The sequence below is a fragment of the Brachyistius frenatus genome, unplaced genomic scaffold, assembly GCF_029030835.1.
Source record: "Brachyistius frenatus isolate BFR_SWC_R1_liver_20210118 unplaced genomic scaffold, ASM2903083v1 Contig_97, whole genome shotgun sequence".
NCBI lineage: Eukaryota > Metazoa > Chordata > Actinopteri > Embiotocidae > Brachyistius > Brachyistius frenatus.
In genome coordinates this window covers 1466983-1487828 of record NW_027210696.1, presented here as the reverse complement: position 1 = coordinate 1487828, position 20846 = coordinate 1466983, and the positions used below count along the sequence as shown (strand labels likewise).

Below are 20846 nucleotides of genomic sequence, written 5' to 3'. Positions count from 1 at the left end.
TTTGTAGTGAGAAGAAGGTCTGGGTGAAATAGCAATATTTTAACGTATCGCGATATGAGAGGAGATGTCGTCTTAGATTTTGGATATCCATCACGATATGGCATACGTGTTGTCTTTTACTGGTTTTAAAGGTAGCGTTGCAGTAAAGTGATGTCATTTTCTTTACCAGACGGTTATAGCTCTCCCATTATTTCTCTTTACCCATTGTAGTCATTATATGCGCATCACCGATGTCTATTTCTTAAAAATCTCACTGTGTGAATATTTTGTGAAAACATCAACACCCCTACAATATTGTTGACGACTCAATCTCAAGGTCATTCGCAAAGAATATTGCGATATTTGCATTTGTCCATATCGTCCAGTCCTATTCAGAAGTGACAAATATGCAAGACCATCAGATGTTCGTATGAAGAACAGAGGAGCAACTCCCAAAAAGACCAGGACACATGAACTACACTTGCTCATTCACGTGATCGATGGTGCAAAGGAAGTTGTTGGGAGTATGAAGCCTGCTGGAGTCAGTATGAAGGTATCTCCAGTCATTAGACGTCTACACGGACGACCGGCCACTCCGCATTGAACAAGAGGATTCTTATAAAGACAACAAAAGGAATTTGAGGATGTGACAGCAGGAAGATTCCTGTGCTCACTACAGTACACCGACTTCACTACAGACCCTCCAGGCCGAGGCAAAAAAAGAAAAAAAAAAAAAAAAAAAGATTGCTGCAATTCAAAGAACAGGACTTTACTTGGAGAGGCAAACCAAATGAGAGTCTGGGCCTCGGGTCCCCAGGTCAGCTAGCAGGTGGGAATGAGATGAAGCAGAGCAGGAAAAAAAAAAAAAACAGGATGGCAGAGTGGGGACATCACATCTGGGCTGAATTAGGAAAGTAATACGGCGGGCCCAGGAAAGTGTTTGAGGATCTGGGAGGCAGATCTCCTTTCCTTTGGAACAGCAGGTTAGTATGTCAGCAGGGAGTCCAGATGAGAACGATTAGAGCTGGCCTTTGAGGAGCAGGTGCCTCCTCTACCTCTGCTGCTTAGCAGCGAATGGACGGTCATTAATCTTATATTGTCATAAGGCATTTAACCAGATGATACTTCATGAGCTTGTCAAATTCCACCTTGTATGTGGTTTGTTTCAAATGCGAACTTTTCTGTGCATGGATCATTATGGAGCAGCGCTTCATTACATTCAACAAGCCTTGAAGTTGAATCGAGGATCTGGCGGCGCAAAGACGAAAACAGGGCCTCTTAATCACTGTAAATGGATTACCTCACCTTAAGATTACATCATGGTTGATTTTGTGAACACATTATTTCACCATATCACAATTTAAAATTGGGTGGCCAGCAGCTTCAACACTGCATGACCGGTTGCTGCCAACTATTAAAGTGCAGCTACATCCACTGGAAAAATCCCGTAAGAAGCCGAGAGTAACAACGCTGCCTCCTTAATAGTCTCATAATTTCCCCTATGGCTCTATCATACTCACTGTCTCACTGTGCTCCCCCTGCCCCGCCTGCTCCGGAGAGCAGGGACGGACAAGTTTGAGAATTGATTCAGCGCTACATTAAGTAATCTAGTAATCATTTACACCAACTGTTTTTTTTGGGGAGAAACAGAAGCATATTAAACAGGCATGGATGTCACTACGAGGAGAACGGAGCTGTTTGGGCGCAACGCGAGTGCTATCTGACTTGGTCGGCCCACGTTGGGGTTTTGCGCTCGGTTACTTCCTCCAGCGGTACAGTGAAGTGGAAGATCTCCTCTTTTTCACGCCACCAATTTCCACCCCGTTTCTTTGCATTTACATCGTTATCCCCATCTCCGAAACGATCCAGTCAGTCATGAGGCTCTCCCCCAAAAGAGCGAAGCGTGCATCTGCTCGCAGGCAAGTGGAGAGAGCAGCTGTGGACACAGACCACTGCATGAGAACCACAGTGTAGGTGTTTGTCAACTTAAAAGGCACTAGATAGACAATGATACTGTTTCACGGTTTTAGATCCGCAGTGGTTATTCTTTTCACTTCACAATTGCGTGCATTTGCACTACATACAGGTCTTCTTGAGCAATGTGATATATATACGTAATACTTAAATAAGTAGCAATGTAGGGTGCTAGATTATGGGGCTTTCATAGTTTGACAAGTTGACCATAAAACGTTTTGTTTTTTGTTTTTTTTTTGTGTTCAAAAATGATTTTAAAACACACCTTTCTGTAGTGTGCATGAAACCTGAAGTGCTTTAATAAGAACTGTATGGTGTGTTGCTGTGAGCTATCTTAAACCTTAAACTCTGGACAAAGACAGGGAGATGGAAAATAAATCTAAGCCAAAGGCAGTCTAGTTTGAACAGCTTTACAGACTTGCCTCAAGTGCATTGTGCAGATTTTGGGGAGCAAAAGAATGAAAATGGTTATTCTCACCCGGCAGTGGTCTTTGTCGTAAAACAAAAGGGTTGTGTTCATGCTGCAATCTTCAAACAGAGGAGGGATGAGGCAGGTGTTACTATTCTGTCTGGAAAAGTGATTTCTGAAGACATGAAAAACATTTTCATAATTTACAAATGCAAATAAAGAGAAGATAAGAAGCAAAATATGTGTATAGATATGGATATATTTGAAAAAAAAAAACAACAACATTTACATTAAGTGTCTGTTTGGAAATATTGCATAAGAATAAAAACAACCATGAATAATAGTCCGCAAATATGTATTTTGTTCAGTACATTTTCAGATGAATAAATCAAACTAACTTTTACAAACTATCTTTCAGCTGCAGCTGCCCAAAATGTTTGCCTGACTGAAGTGCGTTCTTATCCTCTCGCGTAGGTTTATTAAGGATGGAGGTGTGGGTGGCTGCGGATCAGTAATGATTTACAAATAATAAGTGGAGGAATGAGCAAATCAATAAATCAGTAGATCTCTGGATGTTTGTAAGCCAACCTTATTTTATTTTTATTTATCGGGGTGTTTTATTTGTTTTCAGCTCTCCAAGGCAGGAGCAGGAATCCCAAATTATCCAGGGGGTTAGGGGGCGCAGTGCCCCTGAGCCCCGAGCCCCATAGCGGAGGTAACGTATTCAATGGCCTGGGGCGAGTGGAGGAGAGGAGCGGCCCTGCTGCATACTGATGGCAGGGAGAGAAGCCAGTAATTGGAGCTGCAGAGGAGAGGGGAGAGGGGGGGGGGGGGCAAGCACTGGGAGATGATGGCTTTGTTTTCTCTCCTTCCTGTCTGCGCCGCTCAAACTCCTCCTCCCAGACCTCGCTCTCCCTCACACTCACTAAGTACAGATATGGAGAAATTGAATAGAGATACTTGCTAATTGGTCTCTTGCTGCTTGCTTAAAGGACCATAGACATTCTTTTTCATTTGCCTATTGAAACTAATAAACTATGTCTGTCTGTGTGCGTGTGTGTGTGTGTGTGTGTGTGTGTGCGTGCGCGTGCGTGCGTGTGTGTGTGCGCGCGCAGTAAGTCGAGGATTACATGAAGCACTGTGTTGTTCCAATGGAGAAAAGAAGAAGGTGTGAAGGACCGCTTTTACAGTAGTTTTAAGAATGGTTGTTATTGTTATTAAGACTGAAAGGAGACGCTGAGCTCACTAAAATGAGCATGTCCTTTAAAAATCCAAGACTAGGCCATTTATAATACCATATCAAAGCTTGACTAGATCATTTACCGCTTTATTTCTCTCTCTTGTCGTAAAACATATGCATTACGTCCATGAAAGCCAATTTAAACCCCTGTGCCGCCTGATATGATGCAAATTGGTAAATACTATCTTAATCAGAGCACATCACAGTTAATTAAGAAAATTACTTTGACAAACGTTGTGAAGCCGATGTAAGAGCTCAAGCCAACATTGCAATCAGGCTCATTCCTTATGGTGGTGCTCCCTCATGTGGAACGCGGAGAAGGCTGTTCCATACATTGCCGAACATCATGGAAGCGGCCAGGGGAGAGTGGCACGGGATGGCCTAAATACTTTTGGCATGGCATCCCCGCAGCAGCTTCTCTTGACACGATGAAACGATATGATGTATACGGGCAAATGGCCTAAAAGTACCGCCGGCAGTGGGTTGTGGTGGCATGTTGGAGACAGAGCTGCCGGCCAGTCTGCCCTTAGCAGGTTGAAGCCCCACAGGTCACTGGAAGGACATGAGCAAGTGGCGCTTTCATTTCCTGTCAAAGAGGAGCGGGGAGATGCTTTCCAAGGCATCAGTCGCAGGGCTAATTGGGCCCCGGTGGGTGACACTGCAGCATCATAAATAAAACAAACACAGTTGTGGTGTTCCTGCCACTGGACTCTTTAAACCTTCATCACAGAATAAGCGGTTCCGATGAAACACCCAGCCTAATTACTCTGGTCCAGGGCTGTTATCTTTTCTGCCGCGCTGTAATTGATCCTCTTTTTTTTTTTTTTTTTTCTGAATGCATTTATGTTTTTAATCAGAAATGAGAGCATGCATTGCCTGAGAGCTTGAAGACCTTGTAGGAGCCGATAATTAGCCACGGTGGTTAATGGGCCTAACTGTGCTTGTGTGCTACATGACTCCGCGGTGTCACGACGTGGCAGCGCTCGGAGGAGACGGTGCTCCGGGGTGATACACGTGTGATTATTCTCCTCACTTCACCGCGGCCCTCTTCACACCTTAACTTTGCAGTCGGTGCTACAAACCTCCGCTGTAGAAAACTGCATACCTTAAACTGCACTCACTAATCAAATCTGGCCCCTGTGAACCTCACACTGATCCCGGACCAGCGCTGGGCTTTGATCGTTTATTTTTTTATTTTTTTTTATTCTCGGGAAAGGGACTGAAAGGCACAAGTACGGTCTATGTGTTTTCAAAGTGTGAGGAGTAATACTAATATACCAGATGGATATACTGTGCTCTCTTTAATATGTGTTTGCATAGCAGCATGTATGCTAATTTGGATAAATATACAAGTTGCCCTGGGCCGTGAATTGTAAATCAGGCTAACAGTGATAAACTTGGAGTCTCTTGCTTCTTTTAAATTCACATTGAATCAAAACACATCGGCTGGCCAATATTAACGTTGTGAATTCATCATTTGCTGATGATTTCACTTTGTTATTCAGCCAGTGGCTCCCTTCTCGGGACCATATATCTATATTCATTCTGAACCTATAGTGTGTGTCAAATAGAGGTGTCCTAATTGTGTCCTTGATGAAAGGCTATTAATATTGAACACTTTCACATTCACCCATGTGCCAGCGCTGAAGAAATATGTTTTCCCCTTCTTTCACCGAGACAAAAAGCAGATCTGTTCATATCTCTAATGATACCTGATTCCCGAGGGGTTAGTGGCGAGACTAGCTGTGGCTTTAGCAGATTCATCAAACAAAATACGGTGCTCTTTCCTCAGGAGGCTGAGAGTCACATTGCGTTATATCACTGTTAATTAGAATGAAATATGCAGTTCAATTATTCTTTGTATTGTTTCCTGACGCATGTGCTCATGCTAACTATAGAGCACTGATGTAACACCAAATGTTTGAAAGCTTAACACTTTATTTCCTCTCATTTTTTTTTTCTCCTAAGCTGCTGCTGTTTTTTTTGTTGTTTTTTTCTCCCGCAGTTCCGCTCCATTTTTCAACATAACCAAGTGAGCCCATAACTATTCCATACAGTGACTATAAAAACAAAGCATTTAATAGCTCGAAGGTTGTTTCTCATGAGCAGTACTGTCATGATTCTGGCAGTAACCGGCCTGATTGGCTGTGCGGCCGGTTGTCCCATGTGACATTGTTTTTTTGTAAAGGCAGGCAGTAGCTGTCCTGTGGCTAGTGTCAGTACCCGACAACCTCTGATCCGGGAACAGCAACTGTCAGGCCTGCACCTGTAACACCGAGACCTTGCCACCCCCACCCCCGCACCCTCCGCGTCCACAAGGCAAGGTTGTGCTTAGACATGCTTCGCCTCTCGTCGGCACTCGTTGGCCCAAGCAATACTCTCGAGACTGGGCATGATCCCAGCTGTTGTCTTCATTTTAATGCACTCTGAATAATATTAAAGCGGAATCAGTTGAATTTATTAATGCAGCTAGCCCCTTAGAGAGATGCTTTTAAAGGCCAATGATTTAATTTCAGCTCTTAAAGGCCATCTTCTGTTCTTGACGCTATGAAGAATTACGGCTTTTGCCATCTCTTAACACCAATGTGTACTGTGAGCCACAAAATGAATTATTTGTAAACTGGAGGCACTGAAAACAGCAGCTATTAGTGACCATTTTTCTCTCTGTTGTTATCTCAGTCATATTATCACCCTGGTTCAGTCCTGGTTATCGTGATTTATGTCCTCTATCATCGGGAGAGACTAAAGACTAACCTTGCTGTAGCGAAGAAATTTCCCCTCGGGGATTAATAAAGTGTATAAAATCAAAAAAAAAAAAATCAAAAATAAAGAAATGTGCCGACTGGTTATGTTACAGCTGGGGACAAACAGCACGAGCCGGCTACAGGATCATTTAAAAAAAAAAAAAAAAGCGCCGATGCATCCTCATCGTGTAGATTTGCCAAAGCATACAGTAGGAAAAAACAATCAGTCTGTGTAGCAACCTCAGTGTGTTCTGTCATTTGTGTTGTTTTTCTTTCCACTGAGCTGATTCCCAGCAAATCCTGCTCTTTATTGGTGTCAGGGTTTTGTCTGGAGGCAGACCATAACCTCTGCACCATTAATTTAGGCCAGGTGGGAGTTGCAGCGCAGCCACTGATCTCCATGACCTGCTTCTCAGGTGGTACAGGGAGACCAAATAACACATGCATAAGAGCTTCAACACATGTAAGTCAACTATGAGTGCTGCTTTTGTTGCTTTGTCCTACTGTGTGCATTATGTCTCTCAGAGAGGAGGTCAGAGGACCTTAACTGCATTGCACATGTAGCAATTACTAAGGAGGTGTTGAGAACAGTGGCTTATTTAAATGAGGAGATTTTTTTTTTTTTTTTTTTGCTATGCATCTCCTTGTAAAGCAACACAGAACTGCGACAGAGAGAAAGGTTGCAGTGTTCTCTCTCTCTGCACTTGGTAGTTTGACGCCCGCTCCGGGGCTGAACATCAGAGGAGCGGCTGCTGAAAAAACAGGTTGTATGGGTCCTTGCACACAGCCTGCCTGTGGTGCTGCCTGAAGGACTGCCATGGAAACAAGGAGTGTGACAGGCTCTGGGGGGATCCGCCACAGCTGCAGGCACTTCCTTTTTTGACAGCCTGATGAAGACATCACTGCCACACCATGCACAACAACAACAACTACCGGAGAAAAAAAAAATAAAAAAAATGATCAGACAATGTTAACTGCTGTGTGGCTGAAATGTTCATTAGCAGGCTTGTAAAACATCCAGGGATTTTCCCCACCGCATTCAGGGACCATATTGCACAGTGACTTCCTCTGGTGTGGTTCGAAACTGTCCCAAGAGAAAATACATTGATAAATAATTCCTTAAATATGATTACACCACTTTGAAGAGGGGCTGATGTGTTGTTGTTGGTTGTGTGTGTGTGTGTGTGTGTGTGTGTGTGTGTGTGTGTGTGTGTGTGTGTGTGTGTGTGTGTGTACACTATGTATTAGTAGGTAGAATGAGTGTGCATCGGCGCGCGCAAAGTCGAATCAACAATTGTTGAAACCCTGTCAGACTCTTCTGTATGATTCATTGAATATAAATGATACAGGGAACATCCAAGTCCACAACCTCAGTGCCACAGATTCAAAGATTTGACAGTTTGGAGGCAGGCAACCGTAGTCCCCCGGGACCTGTCGTAATGTCACCGGCAGCATTTGCCTCGATAATATACTATATGCCCGTGACGGCGTTATTTCAATTTAAAAGTTGCTGTTCACGGAAGTGATCATTTCGGTTGCATTGCGTTTTACGCGACCACTAACTCGGGTTTTTATTTTCACGTTCTGTCCGAGATTTAGAAGCAATTTGGTTGTTTGCGGAGATGTCGATTACAATTACCCTGGGAGTATTGCTTAATTGGTTTCACCTCTTGGGGATATTTCGTCGGGTCTTGCCAGTGATCTGCTTGTACCCCACTCCCACTCCCACTCACGCACACACCCCCTTCCCCGGCGCTGCCCTCCTCTCAGCACAGCCAAAACTAGCAACACACCCCCGCCACCCCCTTCTCCAGCCCCAATGGAGCCAAGAATGTAGGAGGGTTTCAGCCAGTGTGTGGGATTTAGCTCGTCAGAAGCTCAGGGTCACCTCCACACCCTCTCACTTTGAAATGGACCCCTGGTGGCAGCTCCTGGGAGAGCCCAGTGATGTCTCTATCAGCCTGTCAAAAGAGATAGCCCGGGGCTCCACCAGGTCCCCCTGAGCCAATCAAACTCTTCACAAAGCACAGATGGATGCTCTTTCACCAGCGTGCTACTCCTGTGGATGGGGAGGGAGGGGGGCACCCGTCCGCGATGCAGTTCCCCAATCAGTTAGAACAAACTCCCATTGCTGGGGGTCCATTCCTCAGTTCAGCTCAACTTCAATTAGAACTATGTATATTTTACAAGAGTACTTGCCATACGTCTATTATCAAAAAGACACAAGCGTGTAAAGGAGGGCTTTATCTTTTCCATGCAAACGATCACAGTGAAGATTTAACTGCCCTCTTATGTGCACTTGCTCATATATTGTGCAGTAGGGACTCTAAATATTTTGAGGGACTTCAGTACATTTATTGCGAGAGTAGTGTAATATCGGCTTTACCGTTTTGCAAAAAATTAAAATTGCAAAAGGTCATTCATTGATTGTTTTCGTATGAGAACCAAATATGCACGGGAACACTGACAGGCGATACGCTAAATCCCTCTACTTGGAAAAAGTGTTGCGGGAAGACAGATGGAAAAACAGAGTGTGTGTGTGTGTGTGTGTAACCATTAGACAGGCCAGGTGATTTTAGTGGAAATATAAAGCACTAAGTGCTGAGGATGGAGAGAGTACTCTCTGTGAGATGAGCTCTTTCTCTCTCATCTGGACCCTGTTATTGTGAGAAGGCAACAAAGCAATGCATTAGGAAGCACACTGGAGCCACACAGCTTTGATGTGAGCTCGGTAACCAAGGCGCAGCGGTGGCCGGTGTGTGAGCTCTGTTTCAATGGCTGTGTTGTGTAATCAGATGTGTTTACTGTGCATTCAAGTAAAGAAGTGGTGTAATCCGTCCTCACTACGGTCCAGTTATTGAAAAAAAACAACAAAAAAACAACACGGGCAAAAACAAGAACTCAAAGTGACCGAGATTCTTTATTCAAGATTCTTGCAAATCGTCACGATGCGGGCGTGACACTGAGCAGAACTAAAACTTTCGTATGAATCTAACATACATATGATACGATACAGGAACCTAGGAAATTGCGGCTGGAAATAAAACACAAGAGTACATAAATATATGTTAGTTGCTGAAATCAAATTAAGAAAGCTGAAAAGCTGTGTTAAATGCAGCAAATCCTAACCACAAAAAAAAAAAGAGTAAAATTCTGCACTCTATCCTAACATTTTAAATGTGCAACAAAAGATCATATTCGTCATTGATTATTTAAAAAATATATACGATGCATATGATTCAACTTGACCTTTAATTACATTAACATACTGATAAAGAAAAGGAGAAAAAGACAAATCAATGCAGTGGTTTGTTAAGTTTGTATTATCTTTACCTTGAGGCAAATTTCTCAGTTTCACTAAAGTTAAAAAAAAAAAAAAAAACGAAACAAAAAAAAAAAGAAGCATAACAGTGGGGGTCTTAGGTAAGCCAAGCCTTTTCAAAATTATATCCAAAGATGAAGGCTGAGCCTTGCAGTGCTCTCTTTTCTTTACCTCCAAGCTCGTGATTGACAGCGCCATGTGCTGCCCTCCTAGCGGCTGCAGTTCACAGCCCCTGTCAGGGGGGGTGGCAAACACACAAGCCAGAGAGCGCCTGGCTGCCCCCTCAGCAGCAGGGGGGCCGAGTTAGGGTGGTACGGTGGGGTGCACGGGGTCACGGGCTCCGCTGGCACTGGAGCGTTGTTGTCAGGTGGACTGCGTCGTGCCACATTTAAAAAAAGAGACCCAGCCTTTCATCCGCCGTGTCCGTGGAGCTTACTTTTTCCTCCGTGGCTGGCCCTGGCTGGTGGGCGCTTTCAGCGCACTGTACTGCACCTGTAAAAACAAACAGGAGTTTGGTCAGAGGCAGGTAATCCGAGCTCAGCGGAGCGCACGGTAATGGCTCCCCTGAGGAGAGCTGGTGCAGGGGAAAGCGAGGCGGGCTCGCCTGTAATGAATCATTTTTTAAACACAGGAGCAGAGGGGATTAATCACAGGGAGGAAGGATTTGAGGAGTCAAGGGTTCTGTACCAGTGTACGCCCCCCCCCTCATTCTGCACCAGAATCACAATATTAGAAACAGACATCAACTGTTGAGATGACCTGCCAGGCCAGTGAGGGAGCTGGAAACGGCATAATCACTCGCTGTAAGTTATGTCCCCTAAAAGAAAACTTTGTTTGGTGTTTGGCGTTGTTTCAGTACAGAAGTCAACCAACATCAGTTCACGTGTAACTTTTCTCACGACTTTACAAACCTTTTGTGTGACTTCAACTTCTTCAGGCAAAAAAACGAGACCTGAATTGTGATACTCGAACTTACAGCCTTGTTTTTTTTTCTTGCCGCTTACACGTGTAGAATTAAGCTCGAGAGAGAGGTGCGCTCGTATTTCACGTTTTCTTTCAACAGAAATGTATTCATGTTCGAATGTACTTACAAAATAAATGTACGTTGTAGAAAAATGTTCACTTTTGACACTGAACATTTTTTTATATTAAATAATTATTTTCCTTTTTAAAATTACCCCCCGAATTTGCCATCCTAATCCAAAGAAGGCTGATCATAGGGGCAAACTGAAAAGAAGAGTTGGAATTTGAAAACTTGCTTTTGAAGCTCGCCTGCTGAGCTCAAACAATACGGTGAATCTGTTGAATAAAGGTAAGAACTCTATGCTAATTAGCTGGTCTCCATTATTAGAATGGGAGATGGAATGTGGGAACAAAGTGACTGCCTCCTGCATCAGAACATGAAACTGTCCTCAGAACTGACAGATGCTTCTTATTTCAAGACAGACAGAGTGTTGTCAGAAGTCCCCGTTTGAGGCGGACTTTGTAGATGTGCACAGGCACTAATTGCCAAGTCACATTTGCAAGAAAGACAGGAGTCAATTTTCAGCCTTTGTGGTGGTTTGTGTCCACACCTATCTGAGGATTGAAGTTCTAAGTCAACAAAAACAAAATATGCGGTCTATTGTTTTTGGGTCTCCTGTGTATATGATGTTAAGGTTATTTTTCACAGCACATAATGCAACGTACTTATGATGAATCTTAAGGGTGTTTTGTTGTTTTGTTGTTTTTTTTTCACGGTTGGAGCTATTTTCAAGATGTAGTTCCTCTTTTAAACCGGGCTAAAAAGTATCGCTTCCACGGGATTTGAAAGTGAGTCGTTTTCAAAGCCCAAACATTGTATCCCAATGGGGAAAGAGACATACAAAGGATTCTGAATCAAAATGTATTCGCCACCTTGTTTTGCCAACTCAGTCAGCCAAATCTCAAACAACACAGGCTCCCTCCAACATCACAGAGAAGTCAGCAATGGCTTGCTGCAGGAGGACATCAAGGGTGCAGCTGAGAAACAGACTGGGGTGAGAGTGTCTTGCCAGATCCAGACTGACAGGATTTTTTTTTTTTTTTTTTTTGCTGAAGTCTGTCTAGTGAGTTACCTGCGAGATGAAGGCATTGTGTGGCACTTCATTTCCTGGCTAAGCAAAATCCTCAGCGAGAGAACGGCGAGCGCCCGGCGCCACTTATAACACCCTGACAGCTCCTCTCAGCTCTGTGATGTAAATGCAAATGACATATCAGCCACGGCTAATATGTAATCACATATGGCACCCAGCAAGACGACTGGGGCCCACGACTACATTAATTGACTCTACCACCCTGAAGTGACTGAGGCCACATCAGAGTTTCTGTGCTGACACAACAGCCAGAGACGTCAGGAGCCCTCTGCCGGCTCTCGGCCAATCACCAGCTCCGATGTCACAGCGCTTCAATCACAAAATTGTTAATAACGGACGAGGCTACAGCAATATGGCCGGCGACATATCTGAGCTCCTCCTCACTCAGACGCCGCGGTGACTACATGGAGGAGTTGCACTGAGGAATAATTGGGCCACGGCTGCTTTAAAAGGCGAGATTCCATTAATAATCAAACAAAGCCAGAGGATATATTTCGGCAACACATGGGAATTCTGGTACAGCAAATAATGCAGACCTCTTCAGGGAATTCCCTCCCTATCTGTATGTAAAATTGGACCCTTACCTTTTGAATATCAGAAGGCACCCTCTTGAGGAAATCCAGTATTTCATTACTGTCAATAGCATATGGGTTGCGCAGCTTCTTGGTAAATTTGTTAACACCTGTGAAAACAAGAACACGTTCATAAATAAAAGTGTCATAAAGACCAGTATAGTTTTATACCGTTTTAAAGTGTAGAAAAAAATAACATTAATAAAAAAAGAGTTGTGTAACCCTATCTATGTACGGTTTCAGTGACTGCATCATATATGTTGCCGTCTCAACCGATCCCTTTCAAACTAAATTAATTACAGCCAGTCCGATAGAGCAACACGGAAAAAACAATACTTCATCAAATGTTACTTCGGTTTGAACAACATGAACGCATTCATGGCAACTTTTTCTCACTTTTGTGTGCTTCGATCTGATCATTTCTTCCACGTCTATATTTACTTTGCACATGGCTGCATACCACTAAGAAAAACACATCTCTAGGGTCTTGTAATGGGACCATTATATTCACAGCTCGGTACTGCCTGTACCTCAGCATGCAGACAAAGAACCTAAGGACTTAAATATGTGCAGGCAACTTGAAAGGCTTGCCTTGCAACCACATAGATGGGGGTTAACTGGAGAGGCAGAGGAGTGTCTCAGACTGTGTGTTTTCTGTTTGATATGGTGGTTTTTTGGTATTGATTGTGTTGAAGGCAGTGTGGAAGTACAGTGGTTGTGGGCTTACAGCTGGAGGAGGAGAGCCTGTTAAGGGCAGCATATCTCCCTGACCACTGAGATGACGGTCTATTCTGTATGACTACAGCAGATAATGAGAGGCTAGACCAGGAGCCTACAGACTGCCCAAGGACATCATGTATTATATACAGCTTGCTACTCTACCTCTGCTTTGTTTTCATACAAACCTTCGGTCATGCCTCTGCTGGGCTCTGCTACATCTGCCCACACTGGGCAGAGCGAACCTCTGCAGCTGTCTGATCTCTGTGCATTTGCAGAGGTGTAGAGATGGCAGAGTTCTTAAATTACTGTACTTCATTAAATCATAGATTTGCAGTTGGCAAGATTGAATAAGAGTTGTGTTGTGCATTGATTTTTTTTTTTTTATACTATATTGTGGGAGTTTGATAGCTTTTGGTATTCACCCAATACACTTTTAGTAAAGCACAAAATCAGTTTTCATTTTTCTAATTTCATGAAGTAAATTGTATGTTTACATGCAGTACTTACCCCATATCAGCACAATGTATCGCAGCGGGATAAAATACAGCAGTGCTGCTGCCACAAAGAGAACCACGCAGGCCAAGTACGACAAGAATGGGACAGACCAGTTGAATATGCTGTAAAAGAATAACTGTGTCAGACTAAGGTGTAATTTTACTTGAACAAAATTAAATATGAATCCAAACGTAATATAATATAATATCAAATGTGTTTTGTAGGTTAAATACAAAATAGTTAAATTACTTCTTCAGTCGCTCTCCAATGTTTGCGAGTTCCTCCAAAACGTTCTGGACAACCAGCACTATTTCCTGCACCATATGTATCTTATCCATCAAACCCTTTTTTCCGGATTCCTTGAAAGAAACAAAACACACGGGAAAAAAATGCATAGACACTGATGAGGTACACTGTATGTCAATTGTTGGGCAGGGTGGACAAAGACCAGTTTATCTCTGCTGTGCTATTATGTGTGATTTATCTATTGAATGGCCCATAATGAGCAAACACTGTACATCTACGGACCATGCTTTTGAAGAAGAGACAGACTCTGCTCAGAAGCTGTTATGTGGATGGCTAAGAGATTTCAGCTTTTGTCCGCCACACACAATAGAGCTGTTGCACAAGTGCAGCACAATCAAGACTCTCTGGTAGATGAAAAGTACACAAAATGGCCATCTGCAATCAGGCAGACTAGACGACCTAGACAAGAAGTGCAGGGGCCTCACAACTTCGGAGAGATTCCATTCCAGCAGCCTGCACAGGGACAAGTTTGAACATGTTGTTACAAATCTGTCAGGCCTGGCTTTCTAACCCATCCTAACATTCTCTCCGCATGAGAAAAACACTCCAGCCTGCTCGGAGCACCAGTTGGATGTGTAACTCGTTCGCTTTTTCACGCATTTATTCTTGTCATAACCACCGCTGCACATGAAATATTATTTGTTTTTAATGCACTGAGACGATAATGAATCTGGCAAAGCAATAAGTCAATATGCGAGAGGGTTGGACTGCTTGTCTGGAAATAAATGCGATCACGTCAAGCTTGGAAGTAATGACAACTGTGAAGCCTTCCAAGGCTGAGGAGTGACTACAGATAACAGAAGTAACACAAGCTAAAGAGGACCGAGAAGCCTCACATCAAAAAGAGGAAATAATGACAGGAATGATGACAGAGAGCAGGGTGGAAGAGGAAGAGTGAGACGGGGGACTGAGAGTGTTGGGGGGCAGGGGGTGGGGGGGGGGGTGCTCTAATGGACCCTAACAGGAGGCTCGAGGATGTCTATATGTTTGTGTTACAAGTCAGCTGAAGCCACAGCCTGCGTGCATCGACAGGGCCCAGACAGAATGCCTTTATCAGAAGCTTCACGACGCAGCCCCTGGGAACACACTGTCTGCCAGCACAGAGAGACTCCCCACTGCTGGGCCCACTCTCCTCCACGCAAGGCGCAGGAAGAGAGCAATTCCCACACTAGCAGAGCCTCCCCCACTGGGTTCGGATCTGGACAGACACCGAAGGCTCAGCACGGTCCAAAAAAGGGAAAACCATCACAAATATGCTTTCACTGAGATTAACATCTCATGGTCTCATCATGGAGAGAGGGGACTATCCGTGCTTGTGAATCATCTTACTCCACGCTCCTCTGCATCAGGCGGCCGAGCAAACATTCACGCGTGTCCTTTACTCCACATCAGGTGTTAATTGAGCTCTTTATCCGAAGTTTATTTTGAAAGCGGGGAACACTGTTCGACTCTGCTAAAAGCCATTACAATCCATGTCGGGAAGCTCCTGATGGACCCAGAGAGACACACGGCGCAAAATGATGCCTCATTTGATATGGAGCCTCATCCGTTAGGCATTCCTTTTCATATTTCCATTTAAACTTGTTAAAGCTACCCAATTACATGATTTAGAATTCAAATGTATTATGAGCTATGAGGCATTATTTAACTGCAATGGATCCACATTCAAGGTAAATCTAGTCTGAAATGCAGCTCCGGCAGGAAACAACAACAACAAAAAACATATTGGCTTTCATTTCTAAAAGCAAAAACAGACAAAATAGATGTACTCTGAAGTGTGCATCAAGAGGCAGAGCTCTCATGATTATCATTATTCATCTGCTTTAAGATTCCTGAAATCCTCCATCTCCTTAGCGACCAAAGCTGAAGTCCTTCCTACATTAATCATGTGATGATATTCTTTGTTCATTTCTCTTTTCAGCGCGTACATGAGTGGGGAGAAAACAAAAATAAATAAAAGATCTCCTTCTGAAATGGAAATGGATGGGTAAACTGGGGATGGACTAAATGAGTCCTAAATGTCTACTGATTAGAAAACCTGTGTGAAATCATATTCTCATTTCAGATAAAATTGTAAAAGCTTCCTTTTAAGGTGCTGTAATGGAGAACCAATTTGATCTCCTGCACAAAGGTAAACATACTCTCACAGAAATGTGTGGTGTTATCAAAGGCTGGAAAAAAGCCCATTTAGCATAATTTTAATTAGAGTAAACGGTGCCAAATTTTGAATTCTCAGACTGAATATTTTTCCAGTGACTTTTTTTTTTTTTTTTAACAAAGATACGAAGTCTGTCGAAATGAAAAACACCTGTGTTCCTGGCAATTTCTCTCGTGTGGAGCTAAAATAAGTTAACAAACAATTTGCTGGGATTGGGCTTTAATGTGTTGTTGGGTCCGTGTGCGGTACCTCTCTGTGTGCACGCCACAGATCATGACACGGGGCAGTCCGTCTGACTGGTGTGCTCAAGGAGACCCAGCGGTGACTGTGGACTATCGGGTGAGAGATGGAGTAACCCCGCAGCCCAGTCTAGCACCCCCCACCCCCACAACCCTCCCAACTCCCCTGGGCTGGGCTCTGTGAGCAAGTCAACCCCAGACCAGCACTGCCAGCCGGGGGGCAATGAAAGGGCTGTTTCATCTTCCCTGTTCATTTCTGTTGGAGATCTATGGACTTGTTTTGCCTCTCTGTTTCTTTATGTTATGATTAAATATTGTCTATCTGCTCAATTGATACCTAAGGCCAAAGGGAAGTCACTTTGCCCACACATAATTTGTAAGCTGTCTCCTTCCCTGAGGACAGATTTGTTCACAGGCAGAGAATCTGTTCTGTATTATCCTGCTGCAACACTGCCTTGCCTTTCGTCTCTCTTTAACGTCATGCCTTCACATTCTCACTGCTCTGTCTGAGGTTTACATATTTCCCTCCTCAAGGGGGAAAAAGGGGGGATAAAAACATATTTGAGTGGTAATCATAACCTTCTCATAGGGAAAAGCCTTTATTCACATGTTAGAAGAGAGACTAGGAGAAGGAAAAGCAAGGCTTTGAAGTCATCAAATTTAACACTGATCACTCTTTAACCCCAAATATTTTTAAAGAAGACTTTGATAGGGTGTGTAAAGCTACACTGCTTGATCTAACTGCATGATATCACATTCAAGTGACAGCAAGACCATAACAAGACTTTCAAATAAGCCACTTTAAATTAAAGCTGACAGCTTAAAACAAACATGGGTGACTGCTTAATTAGTAAATGAAAGGAGATATTTCATTTCCTCAGAGTGTGAAAGGGCTTAAAAGGCTCATGGAAAACCTTTCAAAAAGCTTTAAGAGGCGAAGGCTGAGTTTGCAAACACGTGCCGTACATAGAGAATCATAAACCAAAGACACGGCCGGTTCTTAAAACTAAAAAAAGTAAACATTCCTCCATTATATATTGAAGTTCCAAAGCAAATGAAAACAATAATCATTCTGTGAAGCAGTGATATTAAATTCAGTGCATTAAGGTAATCCTTGTCAAATTAATATTCATAAAACACAGAATTTTCTGTGTCACTGCTGTTTGTTTAAGCACCAGTTTGCTTGCTCGTAGCAGTGATAGAAAGTGTGGCTTTCTACTTTGTGTGTGCAGACATGTCATGCGAGTTTCATCTGTGAATTAGCCCATCCTTTCAGACAGGATTTGGCGGATGTGCCTGTGTTTTTAAAAGAAGCTGGCTTTTTTGTAGCCCCTGGTCATCACAACAGAATATATTGAGCGCATTATGGATATGAATCCTGGGCCTAGACACGCAGCACAAGGGTCATTGCTGGGAGGCTTTGCGTTACTTCCACACTTCATTGCCATAAAGCAATAATACAGATCCCTGTTAACTTTTCCTTCCTCGCAAAAAAACAGTGGGATGAGTATAATTGAATATTATGTGCTGTGGGAAGTATAATTTTCAGGCTACTTAAATATTTCCTGTTGTTTTATTTTTCGAGAGACACCGGAGATATGTGATAATAAACATCAGCACTTGTGATTTCTAGCAAAAAAGGTGAAAATAACTGATAACTGGTGGGGCACAGTATAAGTTCACTTCTGTGTTACTGCACTTTGTTCATTTAATCTCGTAGTACAATGTCAATATAATGACTCCTCCTTTCAGACAAGGATGATACAAGAAAAATCGACTGATTTTATTCCTAACAGTTGTTCAAAATCCAAATGACGATGCGGTTTAAATCTGATTTATACATTTTCAAAGGGCTGCAGTACCTCAGAGGACTGGATTTCAGAGTGACACTGAACACCCAGAGGAGCTGAACAAAAAGCTACATACTACAACTGTTTCATAGATGTTGCCCGCATTTGGAATGCATGAAAATATTTCTATTCTTAGTTAGAAAAGAGCCTCAGAGATTTAGCTGTCATTGTGTGACTATGCTAAAATATTGACTAGAACCTGGATGGCTTTTTTTTTTTGTTGTTGTTTTTTTTACTTGAATATTTTCTGAAAAGAAGGTGTTCATTTGTAGAATCACATCTTTTTGCTGTAGCAGGTTTGTACCCACCAGAAGCATGCAGACATTGTTGTGTTTGATTTAACCTTGCTTATTCAGAAAGAAACCTCAGTGGTATTAATAGCCATTGAGAAATAGCTCTATGAAATGTTAAAACAGCCCATGTTAAAATATATATTTATTTCTATAGTGAAACCTGAGACGTGATAATACCAAAACACATTATCCTGTAAAATGTTAGAAAGAGACAAGATAAAATACCTTCTCGTCTTCCTCCTCGTCGTCACCCATGGTCATGTTCACCTAAGAGAAAATAAAGGGTAGAGGGTGATTTCCAACGAATGGGACATGTGGGCACTGGAGCATTTTTAACAAACACCTAGTAATGAAATTTTCTTTGAGTACATTCACCCCTATTGGGAGAGGCTTGTTTCCATAGAGACTGCATCACAGGGGTGACCTCACACAAAAGGAGAGGTGAAAAAGGGCCTTCCTCACAAGAGCACTGTCACACCAAAGCAATCTCTTTCCTCCACAACATGCACACAGAAAAACAGAAAAAAAAAAAAAAAAAAAATCCACATTTAATTTGGATGTTGTTGCCTAGATCACTTTATATCAAGTCATCCCTGACCCCACTGTGGTGCACGCTGTGACATTGCCTGGGTACAGAGCTGTGTCATTGCCGGCCAGAGGGTCATGGAAGGGGTGACAGAGTCTCCACACTGGATATGAGGGTGAGCCTCGGCTTTAACATTGCCCAGGGACGGCATCTTAGCCAGCAGCCATAAACACAATGACTGGGCCGGGGATGTTGCTTTGGGGAGGGTGTGTGAATAGGCCTAGCCCCTGGCTGGCCAGTGAGACAGCTTACAACCCAGTGAAATTGGGGGGCAGTCAGAAGTGCGAACAGCATTAACCTTCACAGGCATGTGTAGGGCAAGCATAATTTCCATAACAGTAGACAGAGAGGAGATAGTGGTGTGTTGTAGAGAGATCTACAGTGTAGTCCTGCATTTACACACGTGGCAAGCCAATATTAGCAAACTGTAAGCTATACATACACTTAGTGATTTAATTTGAGTGGCTTCTTACTGCTTGATGTTTTATTGGGTCCTTGGAGACAATGTAGAAACTTGTCTAACCAGCTATAAGTCATGTGGAGTGCTGCCAAAACTAACCGTAGTGTGGGCTGCATTTTATAGTATTGCTCTTGTAGTATAGAGTCCACATGACATTTTAAGAGCAGTTAATTCATATTACTGCAAAAATTTAATTTGCCCAGTGCGTATCAAAAGGATTTTTTTTTTCCATCGTGGTGTGACCAGAGTTTGGGGTAACATATAGAATAATATTGCAATGTAAAAGCATGCATCTGCATATGTATATGGATAAATACTGCATAGTTAAGAGTCCTGCTCACCAAGTCCTGGTTGGAGCTGGCTCTGCCTGTAGAGAGCTGGAAGTAGTTCCAGCCGATGAGCAGAAGCAGGAAGAGGGGCAGCATGAAGAGCTCCCAGTGCCACACAGTCACAAGGAAGATCTGAGGAGACAGGACATGACAGTGTAACGTCAAAAACATGCACTTCAGGTCAGGTTACCTGGCGCCGCGGTCGTGGCAGCCTGCTGCAGCATCTCCCCCCTGAGAGCCCCCTTGCTGTGGTGAAGAAATTTCCCCTCGGGGATTAATAAAGTGTATAAAATAAATAAAAAAATAAAAAAGTAAAGCACATCACAGCACCCTCACCCAGCTTTCCAATCTCAACAAACCTGTCCCCCAAAACAAAATATATTATAGGTTTAACCACGTCCTAAATCCCATGAAAAGGACTACAGTAATATACAAAGCCTCTGAGATCTACAGCCAATGGCAACAGATTTTTACCTCAAGTGATTTGAAAGGAATAGACGTTCAACTTTTAATATCTTGAAATCCTATTTGTAGTATATACACACACACACACACACATCGATAGCACTGTGCTGGCAGAGTGCCTCACTGCTGAACATAAAGTATGACATGGATTGGCATGATACGCCGTCTTTTAACTAGCACATCAAATCCTCTTAGATTCGGAGGTAGCGAAGCTCTCTGACGAAGCACATATGGCAACTGGGGAAGCATTTGCAACATTTACCCCCTCTGTGGCGATGATACTGAGAAAAGCCAAGACCCCTGGTAGAAATAAGATGGATCACACTGAAAGAGTAATCCCTCATAATTCTGTGAAGGAGTGGTGCTAAGCACGTTGCACAACACCCACTGCATTTCACAGCAGAGCACTAATTGAACGGCTGCATTTAAACCCATTTAGTGACAGCCAAATGAGTCTGTCTCCAACTGAAATGATCAGGAAAGTGTGAGGAGGATGACACCAGCAGGTTGACAGAGTGAAATAAAAATGTCCCCCACATCAAGTTGAATCTTAAAATCTATTATAGTGTGAATAAACACCAATACACCGAA

At 43.1% G+C, this 20846-nt stretch overlaps 1 protein-coding gene across 3 annotated transcripts in view; it reads right to left on the bottom strand.

Moving 5' to 3' along the window:
* Nucleotides 1-9247: 9247 nt before the first annotated feature.
* LOC138628236 (multiple C2 and transmembrane domain-containing protein 2-like) overlaps nt 9248-20846 on the bottom strand; it is a 32351-nt gene continuing 20752 nt past the window's right edge. For all 3 annotated transcript variants that reach the window (XM_069711150.1, XM_069711152.1, XM_069711153.1), the window contains 6 exons: nt 19803-19922; nt 18641-18682; nt 13819-13928; nt 13582-13691; nt 12367-12464; nt 9248-10160 (listed from right to left, as the gene is read on the bottom strand). In XM_069711150.1, coding sequence (XP_069567251.1) covers nt 10101-10160; nt 12367-12464; nt 13582-13691; nt 13819-13928; nt 18641-18682; nt 19803-19922 — 540 coding nt within the window. In that variant the 3' untranslated portion in view covers nt 9248-10100. The remainder of the gene's footprint in view (nt 10161-12366; nt 12465-13581; nt 13692-13818; nt 13929-18640; nt 18683-19802; nt 19923-20846) is intronic.